Below are 16,416 nucleotides of genomic sequence, written 5' to 3'. Positions count from 1 at the left end.
CTCAGGGAAGGAGAGCACCAGGGGAGGAGTCCCAATGTAGGTTGGTGAGCAGGGTAACACAACCACGCCCTCGGGGAATGCTGTCCCAGAAAATCTTACCTTCTTGAGTCCTGAAGTCATCTTCGGCGAAGATGTTAAAGTCACCGCACAGCCCACAGGTCTTGTTGAAGTGTCTGTCCGACAGCAGGATTTGGAAGTTCCCGCTGCTGTCGATCCTGGCCACAAAGCCATAAGACTCGCTGGACAGCTTGTGGTACCCAGCCTCGGTGTCCAGGTACAGCCCTCTGGTGGCATAGGGCATGGAGACACTGGGGAGACAGGAGGAGCTCAGGAAAGGGCCATTTTCTGGGAGTCTCTCCACCCATCAACCTGACCCTGTTCTGCAGGGTTCAGACTGCCATGCAGAAGCTGAGAGCCTGGTCTCGGAGTCAGGATTCCCCACTCTCACCAACCCTTCTCACCTCCTCCAGGCACATGTACTTTCTCTCTCTGGGCCCCACTCCTTTGTCTGAAAAAATGAGGGCGAGCACAAGAGGAATTCCCAGGGCCTCTTCTAATTTGAACTTTCTGGGCTCCGACTTACTGCTGGCCCCCCTGCAGCACAGTACCGTTGACAAACACATGGATGTCGAAAAATTCCCCGAGGTACACAGAGAGACCCACTCTTCTACCAGCTTGGAAGTCCCCTGAAAAAGAAAAGAATTATTTAAACAGGGTAGCAATTATCACCCAAAAAACGTGAATGCATTTATTTATAACCATCATCTCTGTAATCTTATCTCAGTGGGAAACTCCCCCCCGCAAAGAGTTAACAAATGGGCAACAGAAATCTCCCCCCAAATCTCATATGCTCACTCATCTTTCCATACATCTAGAAATATTTATTGAGTGCCTTCTGTATACGAGGCCCTCTAATAGTCTATTCCTTTAAAGTGAAGTCGCTCAGTCGTGTCCGACTCTTTGTGACTGTAGCCCACCAGGCTTCTCCGTCCATGGGGTTCTCCAGGCAAGAATACTGGAGTGGGTTGCCATAAGGAAAATGTAAAATCCTGACTCCTTCCTTCTGGGAGCTTACAATCAAAATATAAAGATAAAATTAAGCATGAGTCAAATACATTGTAAAGCAGTGAATTTGAACCCACCATGTGAGTTATTGGTGACGTGACCTCTGGGATGTGTTATTTAAAATGGTCTCTTAGAAAGGGAACCCTCCTACACTGTTGGTGGGATTGTAAATTGGTGCAACTACTATGGAAAATAGTATGGCAATTACTCAAAAAATTCAAAATAGAGTTTCCATATGATCCAGTGATGCCACCCGTAGGCGTATATCCAGATAACACTGTAGTTCAAAAAGATACATGCGTCCCTATGTTCACAACAGCACTGTTTACAATAACCAAGACATGGAAGCAACCTGAGTGTCTACCAACAGAGAGGAATGGGTAAGGAAGAGTGATACACACACACAACGGAATACTGCTTAGCCATGAAAACGAATACAATGCCATTTGCCTCAACGTGGCTGGGCCTAGAGATTATCATACTAAGTGAAATAAGTCAGGAAGAGACAGACAAATACCATGTGAGCTCACTTATACAGGGAATCTGAAATATGACATAGATGAACATACCTACGAAACAGAATCAAGGACATAGAGAACAGACTGGCGATTGGCAAGGGGACGGGGGAGAAGGCTGGACTGGAAGTCTGGGATTCCCAGGATGCATAAACAGCAAGGTCCTACTGTATAGCACAGGGAACTATATTCAATATCCTATGATAAACATAATGGAAAAGAATATGAAAAAGAATGTGTGTGTGTGTGTATATGCATGTATAACTGAGTCACTTTGTTGTACAGCAGTAATAAACACAGCATTGTAATTCAAAAAACGTGAAAGTATTAGTCGCTCGGTTTGTCCAACTCATTTGCAACCCCATGTACTGTAGCCCACCAGGCTCCTCTGTCTGTGGCATTCTCCAGGCAAGAATACTGGAGTGGGTTGCCATTCCCTTCTCCAGGGCATCTTTCTTGACCCAGGGATCGAACCTGGGTCACCTGCTTTGCAGGCAGATTCTTTACTGTCTGAGAAAATAAATTTTTAAAAAGTTCTTGCCCAGAAAATGGAGTAAAAACACCAATGACTTCATGATCCAGTGTGCGCACACACATATTTCCCACGATACCCCTACCCTTACCAGAGCCATGAGCTCTGGTAATTTCATAAGTCTTCTAATCTTTTCTGTTTAATTTTTTTTAATGCTGGAGACAACAATAATATTCATTTTATGACCCATAGTTTTTGACTCAGTTCCAAAACATTGGCCTAACTGACTCCATTTTACAGATGGAGAGACTGAGGCCCAAGTATACAACAGGTTTTCTCCACCTCGGCGCTGTTGACACTGGGGGCCAGATACTTCTTTGCTGTGGGGGCCACTCTGTGCATGTAGGTCATTAGCAGCATCCTTGGCGTCTGCCCATCAGATGCCACTAGTGTCCACCCCCAGTTGTGACAACCGCAAATGCCTCTAGACTCCATGTCCTCTGGGGGGAAAAATCACCCAGGTTGAGAACTACTAGCTTATACCACTAACCGCACCGGGCTTTCTGACTCCAAGTCCAAACCTCCCTTTGTCACACAAACTTCTTAATGGAGCATCTGAGTGCTCAGGGTTGTGAACCGCTAATGCAGGGGAGAACCCACCATCAGTCCTGTTCTTTATTTGCCTCCTACTCTCCTGGCAGAACTTGGGAAGGACCCTGATGATGGGCAGCCATTAGAAACCGCCAGCGAGCCCAGTGCCGGGGAACACTCCCACGCCCTGCAGACCAGGAGGTCTGCACTTCCTGTGCTTGCCAGAGGGAGGGCAAGGTATCCATCTCATGGGCGAGCCAGGGAAGCTCCCACTATACCCCGTCTCCTTTCTGGCCTCTTGAACTCGGAGACTGAGGATCTAAGTGAGGAAGCAAGACCTCCTCTAGGTGAGTGAGGAGCACCCCAGGAAGCCGAGTTCAACCCGAGTGCTGTCTCTGCCTTCCAAGTGTGAGACTCACTGATCCGCATCTCTAACAAACACTCCGTCCTCCACCCTGCGACTCTGATGCAGGTGGACATCAGCCTAAAGCTGCACAGCCAGTGATTGATCTGACCTGGCCACGACGCCCTGAGGTAGAGACAAGAGTCTCAGGCTGGGAGCTCACTCAGAACAGTGTAGGTTGTCCATGGCTCTTGGGGCTGCTATGGGAGCCAGATCCCAGTGTGGGGGCCACCAGGACTCCCAAGATCTCTCCCAGGTCCCCGTGCTGGCCAGCTAGGAGCTGAGTCCCTGGATGGAGCCTGCTGGCCGGGAGCCAGCACCAGGTCAAAGAGCCTCCCCTTTGCACCAGGTGGCCCAGCATGCTCAGACACAAACACTTTACCCAGGATGTGGACAAGGTCCACAGGAGAGGAACGGGAATTTGCGATTTGGAAGTGAGGAAACAGGATGTCATTGGAGAACAATGGAGCACAGGCGTGGGGGAGGGCATAGCTGTGCCTGCAGGACTGAAGGGCAGCCTCCAGGGCTCCCAGGTCCCTTCCCCTGACCCGGCGCCCCCTCTTCCCCGGAGCAATCATGCCAGCCCACCCTACCCAGCCCAGTTCCTCAGATTACCCGTGTCCTGTCAACACCCCACCCTCACCATCCAAAACAGACAAAGTAGCTGCCCATTTTCTCCAGCGTTATATACTAGCAGCACAATCTGGGGTGATAATTAAACAAATCTGCATTGAAATGTGATTGATTCATAGCCTGACTTAGGCCAATTACCTTCCAGAAAACTGACAGGCAACAAGAGCAAGTTGATAAAAGAAAAGAAGAAGAACACAGAGAGAGTATCTCTGAATTAGAGTCCTAACTCAGCCTGTCCATTCCTCCTGGCCCCTGAAACCCAAAGAAGGATGGCCAGAGAGGCCAGACTTCTGACACCACCTGCATGGAGGGGAGGTCAGCATTACTTTGACCTTGAGAGACAAGTCCCCAAGTGCTCACAGTGCATTTACGACAACATGGGTGGAACTGAAGGGCACTGTACTAAGTGAAATACGGCAGATAGAGAAAGACAAATGCTGTACCACCTCACACATGAACACTTTAAAATAAAACAAGTGCACCGTGACTTCCAAGGTGGAGAAATCCACTGAGATAAACACTGGGACCACTTGAGGAGGAAGGACCTGGGCTTTCAGCTTCCCAGGGAAGCTGACAGGGTGTTTTCTCTCTGCTGCTGCCTCTAAAGCAAGGTAGGTGCTCAGACTTCAGCGTCCAGGATGACTTCCTCAATTCATCATGCCCTAGGGACACGTCCAGTCCTCACCAGCTGCCTGGTGACCACGGCCAAGGCCACCCTGCCTCCTGCCTCTCTCCCTTCCAGGACCATCTTGGCTAAGAACTGATTTCCTCCTGGCCCTCCCTGCGGAGACTCTGCGTTAGCCCCTCATTGCCTGCTGAACTGAGAAACAAACTCCGCCATCATACAGCAAGTTCCAGCCCCATCAGTTCCCCCTACCACCCCGTCTTGCACCCCCCTCTTCTCCAGGCCTGTGCTTCTCAAAGTTGGGCCCCAAACCCCCAGGAGCAGCCGGGAACTTGCTAGGGGTGAATATCTCAAGCCACACTCTGGATCCAGTGGCATAGACACCCTGGGCCAAGGCTGGGGGACCCCAATAACGTGTTTTAACCAGCCTCCAGGTAAGCCTGATGGGGACCACAGCTCCCACCACACTGATCCCCCCTCCAGGCTGCATGGCACCAAACTTACGCCTTTCAGACTGTCCCCTGTGCTCCTGCTGTCCCCACTACACGGGACACCTTCCCTGTCCTGTCTGTCCAAGCAAACCCCTCCCCAAGGCCTTGCATACCTTGCTGTTCCCTGAAACCTGCTCTTGTATACAATAGAGAACCACGCTTTGTGCACCACCACCCCCCTTTGGTGTTGACAGAGACCCCATGGAGCTAAAGAAACAAAGATGAGTGTGATCCAGTCCTTGCCCTTGAGGGATTCATGGAGCAGTAGGGAAAATGGCATTCCAGTGAAGTTCAGACCACTGAAGCCATACTGCGATAGGTTTTCCAGCAGAGGCAGGGCCCAAGGGGGCAGCCAGAGAAGCAGGAGAACCCATGGGACATCCCTGATGGTCCAGTGGCTGGCACTCTGCCCTTCCACTGCAGGGGGTGAGGGTTCAATCCCTGGCTGTTGTTGTTTTTCAGTCGCTAAGTCATGTCCGATTCTCTGTGAGCCCATGGACTACAGCATGCCATGCTTTCCTGTCCCTCAATGTCTCCCAGAGCTTGCTCAAACTCATGTCCATTGAGTCGGTGATGCCATCCAACCATCTCATCCTCTATCAGCCTTTTCTTCTCCTTCCCTCAATCTTTCTCAGGATCAGGGTCTTTTCGAAAGAGTTGGCTCTTGGCATCAGGTGGTCAAAGTATTGGCGCTTCAGCTTCGGTATCAGTCCTTCCAATGAATATTCAGGGTTGATTTCCTTTAGGATTGACTTGCTTGATCTCTTTGCAGTCCTAGGGACTCTCAAGAGTCTTCTCTAGCACCAGAGTTCAAAAGCATCAGTTCTTTGCTGCTCAGCCATCTTTAGGTCCAACTCTCACATCCATACATGACTACTGGAAAAGTTATAGCTTTCACTAAATGGACCTTGGTCAGCAAAGTGATGTCTATGCTTTGTAATATACTGTCTAGGTTTGCCATAGCTTTCCTTCCAAGGAGCATCTTTTAATTTCATGGGTGCAGTCACCCTTCTCCAGGGGATCTTCCCAACCCAGGGATCAAACCTAGTCTCTTTTACCATCTGAGCTGCCAAGGAAGCTGACATGCAGGGTAGTACAGCCAAAAATTAATTAATTTAAAAAAATGAAGCAGGAGAGCCCAGAGCTAAGGCCAGCTGTCAGTTCACTCAGCAGCCAAGCCAAGCCTTGCCCAGCACTGGCACACAGAGGTGCTGCAGCCGTCGTCCCAACTGATGGAGTTAACACCACGAGAGCCCTGAGCCTGCATCTCGTGTGAGGTCTGGGTGTTGACCAAGATGCTCTCCTTGACCAAGTCTCCTTGACCACACCTGAGTCAGGCTTTTCTGAGCCTTCTGCTTGGTTAGGTCTCTACCTAGACTCTATCCCTGGCCTACTTGGTCCAATTTTAGCAAGAATCATGTAGGTTAGTTTAGCAAGAATCCCCTGCCCTCAATATCCAATTATATTCCTCATAACCCACTCTACACATTGCATCACCCTGGCCTGCCATCAGCAAGAACCCTGTCAAGCTGGTTTAGCCAGACTCCCCAAGACCCCTGACATTTCCTCTTGGTAATTTCCTGTCCTGGGACTTCCCTTCCAGTGGTTAAAAATCCACTTTCCAATGGAGGGGACATGGGTTTGACCCCTGATCAGGGAACTAAGAGCCCACATGCCAAGCAGCAACTAAGCCTGAGTGCCATAACTAGAGAGAAATTTGCACACCATAGTGAAGACCTCACAGGCCACAGCTAAGATCCAACGCCGCTGAATAAATAAGTAATGTAAATAAATATTTTAAAAAATTTCTATCCAGCCACCCACACCTGGCTCCTTGGCTATAAATCCCCACTCATCCTTGTTATATTCTTTCCTCTACTGCAAAACCCCCATTGCAGTGCCCCCACCCCCCACCCCCACCCCCCCATGTAAAGTCTTCCTCGCTGTCCTTATAACAGTTGCCACAAAAATTGTGCTGTGACAGTGTGGGTAAGTCTACTGCCATCTCCCTCTCCACCTGCCCCGCCCCGCCACAGCTAAGGACTCTGCCTTTGCTGGGTTTCACACGATCCCTCTCACATACCACACACATCTCGTGAACTGTTACAGTGTGAAGCTCATCAAACTGCAATATTCCATCACTGCCTCCAGCCCCACTCCCGGCCCCAGACAGTCCCCTCTCTCCTTAATACAGGAGCAAGGTCCTTCTTCCTGACAAGCCCAGGATCAAAATCCAGCTCTCGCTATCTTACCTGTCAGCCCTTGGGAGGATCATCAACCTCCTTGGGCTTCAACTCTTCATGCGTGAAACCGAGGCGACTGCCCGCTCCCCACATCTCAGAGCTGCCTCAGGGGAGCAGAGATAACATGGGCCTGGCATCAACCCTTTGCCGGGAATGCAGGTGATGTTCCACATCAGCTGATACTCTGACCTCCAGCTGGAATAGGCACCCTTCCTTCCCTTTTCTACATGCTTGGGCTGTTGCAAACCACTTTCTGGGTCATCATTTCTCTTGATGCTTCAGGGCTTCCAGAGCGTTGCCTGGACCCAGAGCAATGGATTCAAACACTGGAGAAGCACGAAGACTCTCCATCCACGAGGCTTCCACAGGAACAGACCCAGGGAGAAGTCAAGGGAATCCCTAAGTCGTGGAGACGCTGTTCCCCACCATGATCTTGGCTCAGCACTGTCGTAAGAATGAGAAACCTCACCACCCAACCCGACACCCTCACCTGCAAGGCTGAGCTAGACTGCCCCCACTCCTGCCCACCCCCTTGCTCTGAATTCCTCCCATTAGGGCAAGGACTCACCTACGATCGAGAAGGAGTGTGTCTTGCAATCCCCTGCCAGGAGGTAACTACAGTCTCCCGCAAAGCTGTACATGCTCTCATCAAAGGTGTTGATGAAGTCAGCTCCAAAGAGGCTGCACCGGGCCATTGATGACTTGCCAAGAGCCCCTTCTCCACAAAGGGCCCCTGAAGGGAAAGGCCACACGTGAGTACAGCAGGTACCACCAGCTCAAACTACTGCAGCCCAGGAGAAATGAGGCTGGAGCTGTCAGAAATCAGGCTACAGGGAAGGACTTTCCATTTTAAATGACGCTAGAATTGTTGCTTTCAGCCCCCAAGAATGACCTGGGACTCCCCAATAATGGAAGAACTGCTCTTCAGGAAATCGATTTATTTTAATGACAGATGATTTGAAGTTTATACCGCATGCTCCTTAGAGAAAATTTGGAAACTATTGAAGAATAAAAACGGAAGTTAAAATCATCTGCAACCAACATTCAGCAGTAACTAGAGTTGACATTTTAGTGTTTGCCTTTTATTTCTATCTTACTGTGTATAAACAAGGACAGGTTTTTTGCAAATTTGTCAGCAAACTGACTGAGCAAAGGACTTATAACCTGTTTATTTCTCAACATATTATGAAGAATTTATAATGTCATACTTCCAAAACATGATTTTTGGTGGGCTGTATTGTACCTTGCATTGAAATGAATTTGGTATAAGTTCTAACATTTTCCAGTTTTCCGATGTGTAAATAGATTGTAATGAGTGTCCTTTAATCTACTGGTATATCTTGAATATATTAAATTCTAAGTAGATCAATAGATCAGTGTGCATAGAGCCTTTGAAATGTTAACCCCTGCAAGATCGTATGCTGACACTTGCCAACTTCACCTCACAGTGTACGTGCGTATGTGTATGCGTCAATCACCAAGTTTTCTGCCTCCTCTGGCCCAGGACCCTCCTAAAGGGTTAGGGTTACAGTTAACAGGAAGATGCAGAGGAGTAACAAAAGTACATCTGCCCCGGTGGGCAGCGGGTTGGATGCTGCTGACCTAGTAATCTAAGTGGAGACGAGGGTGAGACCAGGATCAGAAAAGGGTCCCTTTTGCCATTCATAGACTCAGCATCTCAGTGAGGGGAGAAAGGCAGGGTCTACAGTGGAGGAGAGCTGGCCTGAGACCCAGGAGAACTGACCTCTGATCTTGGTTCTATGAGACTTTAGAGCAGTTGTTTTTCCTCTCTGACCCTCGGCTTCTTCATCGCTACTATGGGATGTACGGCTGCACAAATAAATGAGCCCCACCATCCATTCAAAAACTAATAATCTACCCAAGTCTTGGGTTCCTTTTCCCCCTCCTCCATCCCCATCCTAAAGGACTGTCCTGTGTAGCCCTGGTGCTTCTTAATTCCCCAATCAGAGAATACACTTGCAGGCACCAACTCCTTGAGAAACGCACATCAGGAGCAGTGGGCTCTGCAGAAGAGAAATTAACCAGGCACCCAGTGACTCCACAGCCCCAACAGGAGCCGAACGTAGGGCTAAACACACAGGTGTGCTCTAGACACACCTGCTGACCCCTGGCAGGGGGAGGTTCCCAATGGCCCGAGGCAGAATTGAAGAGCGGCAGCACCGTGGGGCCTACCTGGCAAAGTGAGGGCCACAGCAAGCAGCAGCCTCGCGAGCCTGGTGGGAAGCATCTGCGGAGAAGAGGGAGAGGTGAGCGGCTGCTGGTCTGTGCTACTGGCCGCACGTGATGTGTGGAGAATTTTTTAAGCAAGAGAAAAGAATGACCCTCATTTCCCCCTTAAACATAGACTGTGCTCAGTTGCTACAGTCGTGTCCAACTCTTTGGGACCCCGTGGACTATAGCCTACCAGCTTCCTCTGTTCATGAAATTCTCCAGGCAAGAATATTGGACTGGATAGCCATTTCCTCCCCCAGGGGATCTTCCCCGCCCAAGGATCGAACCGGCATCTCCTGCACTGCAGGTGGATTCTTTACAGCTGAGCCACTGGGCAAGACCTAAACATGGACCGCTGGTCCCCCAGGTCAGGCCCAAGAGTAATAATCACTGGGTCAGAACACCAGGCATCTTTCCCCAAACAGGGGTCCCTGAGCACACAGAGAGGAAAGCTCTGCCTTGCCCTCCCTCGCCCCCTGCCAGCCTGACCCCTATCATTCCCTGATCCTTCAGCAGCTCAGAGCAGGGAGCAGCTCATTCCCTCCTCCTCCTCATCCTTCCACACTTGGCAGGAAACTGGAGAAGAGGAACTGTCTCACACTTCCATTGCTACCACAGGCAGCAGGCTTCGAGAACCTTCAGGAACCAGACTTGCTGAGCAGTCACCCACAAGGTGGGCTTCCCAGATGGTGCTAGTAGTAATGAACCCACCAGTGCAGGAGACATAAGAGACACGGTTCCATCCCTGGGTTGGGAAGATCCCCTAGAGGACGGCATGGCAGCCCACTCCAGCATTCTTGCCTGGAGAATCCTCACGGACAGAGGAACCTGGCTGGCTACAGTCCATGGAGCTGCTAAGGACTGAAGCCACTTAAGCACGAATGTAGGCATCCACAAGGTACACGAACTCCCTCTCTCATCCCTACCCCAGCACCTAGCACAATGCCCAGCACCCAGGAGGTGTTCAGGAAAAGTCTGCTGAGTTGATCTGGTAAGTGGACAGGAGTCCAGCCGCCCTGGGCGGCAGGCAGGTTCCCTGAGGTGTGACTCCCCCTCTCCAAGAAAGGGACCACTGATCTTGGCTGGCTGAGCACACCCTGTGTCCCTCAGAGCTCCAGCCACAGCAGTCTCCTCTGGAAAAGCAGCTAAATTAAGTTCAGCGTCTCTCATTTGGCCTTCCCTAATGGCTCAGATGGTAAAGAGTCTGCCTGCAATGTGGGCAGATCCTTCCTGACCCAGGGATCCAACCTGGGTCAGGAAGATCCCCAGGAGAAGGAAATGGCAACCCACTCTGGTATTCTTGCCTGAACAATCCCGTGGACAGAGGAGCCTGGTGGGCTACAGTCCATGAGGTCACAGAGAGTTGAACACAACTGAGCAACACTTTTCTGTCATCTGACATTCCCTGGGCAAGGGTGGGGGGTCCTTTCCCACCCACTGTCCCATCTGACCAAGCAAGGGAGAGGCAAACCCCATCCGTATATAATTCTTCTGGGGAAGGAACACTCTGATGTCCAATATGGCCAAGCCTTGGTCTCAGCCATACACACAGGTACATCAGGCTGCTTCTGGAAGTTACCCAGAGGTGAGGGTAGGGCTTGTCTCCTCCTGTCTGGTCAAGCACTACAAGCAGTAAAGCCCAGGCAGGAGCAGAAGCAGTCACAGAACCCCCAGAGGCAGGTGGAGAAGACGGCATTAAGAGGGTCCTCGGCTGTGAATCACTCTGGCACACTAGTCCTCGGAAGGAGAACCCCAGGTCCCCAGGGCAGGGGGTGGGGGGTCAGTCCTGCATCTCATTCCACAGTGAGCCAACCCTCCTCCCAAATCCCGTACCTTCCCCTGTGGAAGGGGGTGCAGGTGTCTCCAAGGAAGCTCAGCCTCCACAGTGCTGCAGCCAGCCCTAGGCCATGCTCTCCAGGAACTTCTGCGGCTTTGGACAGTCTTGCTGGTGAATGATCCCCGGGCCGCGGACACCCTGTGGCCGAGGGGAGATAAAGCCCAAATCGTGACGTCTGCGGTCAGCCCGCCCGCCCCCCTCTTTTCCCACCGCAGTAGCTGTGAGCAGCCACAACAGGAGGCAGGCCTCCTCCTAATGAGCCAGAGGAAACAATGAACGGAAATGGTACTAGAAACACCTTCGAGGCGATAAGGCTTTGAACAGTTTGGTGGGAGGCCTCATAGCCTCTGCCCCAATGAGCCTCCTGGCCCTCCAGGGCCCCCACACAAGCCCTGATCCTTCCATAGGCAGCACCCCACAAACCGGAGGACCAGGGAGGCTGGCTGTCCCAGACAGGCCGGCCCAGGCTGGGGAGGAACCCAGTCCAGAGCAACAGAGCTTCTGGATCCAATCTCCAGGGCCAGACTCCAGGCGAGTTTGGAGAAACATCTCCACCTGAGCCAGCTGAGCAACTGTGTTTAGAGGAAGGAGAGAGCTGACGCTTCCTGCCCTGCAAAGTGTGAGAGATCAGGTCCCGGCCCCCACGAGGGCCACCAGGCTGGGTCCCGGACAGAGAATGGATGCTTTACAGGTAAGGGGCCTGGTCACTGGTCCTGGCCTTTCTGAGATGATGGCTGGGTGGTTGGAGGCTGTCCTCTTCCCAAAGATGCTTCCAAACCCACCTGGTGCCCTGACTCCTCCCTGACCTTACACACACACATCACATACACAACATACGCACCACACACACATAGTACATATCTACACACACACTACATATATACATACACATACAGAGTCCCTCGGACTGCAAGGAGATCCAGCCAGTCCATCCTAAAGGAAATCAGTCCTGGGTGTTCATTGGAAGGACTGATGTTGAAGCTGAAACTCCAATACTTTGGCCACCTGATGTGAAAGGCTGACTCATTTGAAAAAACCCTGATGTTGAGAAATATTGAGGGCAGGAGGAGAAGGGGACGACAGAAGATGAGATGGTTGGATGGCATCTCCGACTGAATGAGTTTGGGTAAACTCCAGGAGTGGGTGATGGACAGGGAGGCCTGGCGTGCTGCAGTCCATGGGGTCGCAGAGTCGGACACGACCGAGTGACTGAACTGAACTGAACAGTACATGTATATACCCACACATATACACGCAGCACATTCACACACATGCACATAACACACATACTACATGTGTATCACACACACGCACCACACATACTCCACATACAAACACACGCACACCACATACATACCACATACAGACACACACCAATTCTTCTTCCCAAACTCCAATTCCCCCAAGCCTAGTTTTCAATCACGTGCTAAATTAATTCTTGCTTGAAGAGGTACCCAATAAAATGGAGGAGCACGGGGCCTCTCATGCTGGGACCCCAGGCTCTGCAACAGGCAGCCTAAGAGGCATCTCAGTGAGGAAGCCCACCCACCGCTTCTCAGGCCACGGCACCTACTCTAAAGAGTCTGGGAAACCATCTGTCTGCAACCTCCTCCTCCCCACACGCACACCTCACACTCCACCACCCCTTTCCCGCCCAGGAGAGGAAGATGAAGGCTCCCAGGGAAGAAATGGTAGAAGGGGCAGAATTAGCACAGCACAGCAGAAAAGGCTCTCAAGGACTTCCAGTTCCAACTTGTTTTCAGCTAGATGACCTGCAAATCCATTCCCTGCAAAACATCTTGAAATGTCGTGTCAAATACAACAAATGTTCTTTAAATGCACAGCCAAACTGGGAGGACGATGATGACTACCTCCAAGGATCAAAGAGGAAGAGGGAACTCCAATCCACAGGAAACAGCTCAAGTCCATGAGGCTGGTGAGCCGGGGTACCTCAAGGCCAAGCCTCATGAGAACAGGAAATGAGGCTTCAGGTCTGGCTCAGGCAGAAAGTTGGAACAAGACCCATGCACTCGGTTGAAACCCTGGAAGGGAACTACCTTCTGAAGGGTACATAGGAAAAAAGAAATCCAGTCACCAACATAAAAGATAAGGAATTTGTCTGTCTCCATCTGTGTTGGTTGGTGGTGGGAAAATTAAGTCTCTTTAAAATTTGTAGCCATGGGCCCACAGTCCTGCAGATTTCAAGTTAAGACTGACATGACATGGTCCGGGAACTCCAGAACTGAGAAACCGACACATATGCGAGTCTTGGTAGAAACAAACACAAATATATCTAAAAAGATAAACCTTCTTCTCAGGTCACACATAATACTCACAGATAAAGCTCTCTAGAGGATGGATTCAAAATCACAAATTTTACACCACTTGGGAACACAGTCCATCATGGGCAAGAAGAAGCCCTAACAATCAAAAGCAGGATTAGATCCCCAAGAACTTCAGATAATTAAATGATCAGAGAGAGAGGAAAAAATAAGAGTGTTTCCAATCATCATAAAGAGCAGGAACTGAAAACAGAAAAATAAGACACTATGAGAAAAAAGCAGGAAGATTTGATAAAGGACTTTTAGAAATGCAAATAGTCAATTAATTTAAAAAATTCAAATAAAAACACCAGACATTTTGGAAGAAAAATTGGCGGAAAGATAAAGTTGAAGAAATTGTTCAAAGAGATAAGGAGGCAAAAAATAATTGGAGAAGATCCAAAGAGAAGTGCTGAGGGACCTCTCTGGTGGTTCCAGTGGCTAAGACTCCCTGCTCCTATTGCAGGGAGCGAAGGTTCAATCCCTGGTCAGAGAACTAGATCCCACATGCTGCAACTTAAGATCCCACATACTGAACTAAGATTGGCACAGCCAAATAAATGAATAAAATGTTAAGTGCTGAGAAAATATCCTTCAGTGTAGATTCCCAAGGGCAGTGCCTTAACTTGAATGCCACCCCACCCCACCCCACCCCAAAGCAGGCCCTGAGAATTTAGTGCAGGTAATGTATTTGGGAGAGCAGAAAACTCTGGCAGGCAAGTGGGAACACGAGAAATGGAGGGAAGCCAATAACAGATGTTTACTAAGCCAGTTACCACATGGGCAACTGAGCTTAATCCCTTGAGGAAAGTCTAGGACAAAGGGTAAGACGCATACTTCAGAACTATCCCTTTCTTGGGTCAAGAAAATGGAGATATTTCTAAAACACACTACACTGGTCCTTAATTGTCGAGAGTTGCTCCTGGGCACATTACCTCCCCAATACTCTGTCTCCAGGGCATAGAGGTGCAGACCCTGGAGTCTAGAAGAAGCACATGAAGGTTAAGTTTGGAAGGATATGGGAGAAGTTTAACTAGGCTGTTAAATTATCATTTGGAAGTTGGCAGAAAGTAAAGACTTCTTTTTCCAGAAAAATGGTAGCATGTTTATTATTAACAGTCCTTTCTGAAAGAACTACTCAAAAAGGTACCTCAGGAAGAAGAAAATCAAACCCACAAAGATGAAAAGATAAAGAAGTTGAAAAATATAGGATTTCCCTGGTGGCTCAATGGGTAAGAATCCACCTGCCAATGCAGGGAACATGGGTTCGATCCCTGGTCCAGGAAGATCCCACAAGCCGCAGAGCAGCTAAGCCTGAGCCACAACTAAGCCACACCCACTGAAGCCCCTGCGCCCAGAGACCGTGCTCTATAACAAGAGAAGCCACCGCAGAGAGAGGTCCAAACACCGCAACTAGGGAATAGCCCCCACTTGCCACCGCTAGAGAAAGCCTGCATGCAGCAACTAAGACCCAACACAGCCAAAAATAAATAAATAAGTAAACATTTATAAAACAAAATTGGAAAATATGGGAGTAATAGAAGCAGGCAGTGATTGCATAAAACAATAACAATAATAACGATAAACTGGAGAGTTCAAAAGTAAGACAGAATCAAAACATCAGAAGGTAATAGCACCTAAGTTGGAGAGTGGATGATGGGAGTGAAAGTGTAGAAAAGTCCTTGTATTGCTCAGAAGAAAGAGGTGATAACTGTAGACTTTGTGGAGGCTAAAATGCACAGTCAAATTTTAAGAGAGGACGCTAAAAGAGTAAAATTGAATATACATTTTCCAAACCAACATGGGAGAGGGGAACTAGAAATAAAGACAACTAGACTGAAACAGCAGGACAGATATCATAAAATAAGACAGAAAAAATCCAGACATTGCTCATCAACAGTTAAATGAAACAGATGGTCAGACTGGATGACACATATCTAGCAATGTTCAAGAGCTAAGCCTGAAACATAAAGACACAAAGACTGCAGGAAAATAAAAAGGAAAATTCAAATAGTAACCAAGAGAAAGTTGATGATACTACTATCAGACAAAACAGACCTCAAGAAATAAGCCTGGAGAAGGAAATGGCAACCCACTCCAGTACTCTGGCCTAGAAAATCCCATGGACGGACGAGTGTGGTAGGCTACAGTCCATGGGGTCGCAAAGAGTCGGACGTGACTGAGCGAAAAAAAAAAAGATAAAAGTCATTATTAGAGACAAAGAGGATACAAAGATGACACAAAGATGGATGTACCAAGAAGCTATAATTACGTGCATTTCATAATATTTGCTCAAAACGTACAAAGAAAAATTATTGAATTATAAGGCAAAGCAGAAAAAACTTTGGGTAAAATATCAACAACATCCTCTTAGGAAAACAGGCACACAAAACATCTTTGTAACCCACAGAAAAAAGAGAATATCCTTGTCCTGAGTAATAGAGCAAACCTCACAATTACAATAAAACATGAGCCACTTTCCCTTTAAAAATCAGAACAAGCCAAAAATGCCCAGTAACATCTCTGCTAGACATTAGAGCAGGTGTCCAGGTTGCTACAGAAAAAAAAAAGAAAGAAAAGGAAATATAAGGCACATGGCTTCAAAAAGAAAAAACAAAATAGTTATTATTTAAAGATATGACTTTGTACATAGAAAAAATTCCAGAAAATTCTACGTAAGAGAATTTTATCAGAGTTCAAAAGTTTACTATAACAAAGTACGGATGTGAAAGTTGGACCATAAAGAAGGTTGAACGCTGAAGAACTGATGCTTTTGAACTGTGGTGTTGGGGAAGACTTTTGAGAGTCCCTTGGACTGCCAGGAGATCAAACCAGTCAACTATCAAGGAAATCAGTCCTGAATATTCATTGGAAGAACTGATGCTGAAGCTGAAGCTCCGAAACTTTGGGCACCTGATGCAAAGAGCTGACTCACTGGGAAAGACCCTGATGCAGGGAAAGATTGAAGGTGGGAGGAAAGGGGGACAA

At 48.8% G+C, this 16,416-nt stretch overlaps 1 protein-coding gene across 2 annotated transcripts in view; it reads right to left on the bottom strand.

The window, feature by feature from the left end:
- Nucleotides 1-11,215, bottom strand: part of VWF (von Willebrand factor) — a 122,820-nt gene extending 111,605 nt beyond the window's left edge. Inside the window, exons 1-5 of one of the 2 annotated variants that reach the window (XM_068972235.1) lie at nucleotides 11,104-11,215; nucleotides 9,232-9,286; nucleotides 7,607-7,771; nucleotides 584-686; nucleotides 100-308 (exon numbers count right to left, since the gene is read on the bottom strand). In XM_068972235.1, coding sequence (XP_068828336.1) covers nucleotides 100-308; nucleotides 584-686; nucleotides 7,607-7,771; nucleotides 9,232-9,286 — 532 coding nt within the window. In that variant the 5' untranslated portion in view covers nucleotides 11,104-11,215. The remainder of the gene's footprint in view (nucleotides 1-99; nucleotides 309-583; nucleotides 687-7,606; nucleotides 7,772-9,231; nucleotides 9,287-11,103) is intronic. The other variant, XM_068972236.1, reaches the window with a different exon arrangement.
- Nucleotides 11,216-16,416: the final 5,201 nt, after the last annotated feature.

Source organism: Capricornis sumatraensis, chromosome 4, assembly GCF_032405125.1.
Source record: "Capricornis sumatraensis isolate serow.1 chromosome 4, serow.2, whole genome shotgun sequence".
In the NCBI taxonomy this organism is placed as follows: domain Eukaryota; kingdom Metazoa; phylum Chordata; class Mammalia; order Artiodactyla; family Bovidae; genus Capricornis; species Capricornis sumatraensis.
Note: the sequence above shows the minus strand (reverse complement) of the source record. Positions and strands in the feature narration are given on the sequence as shown.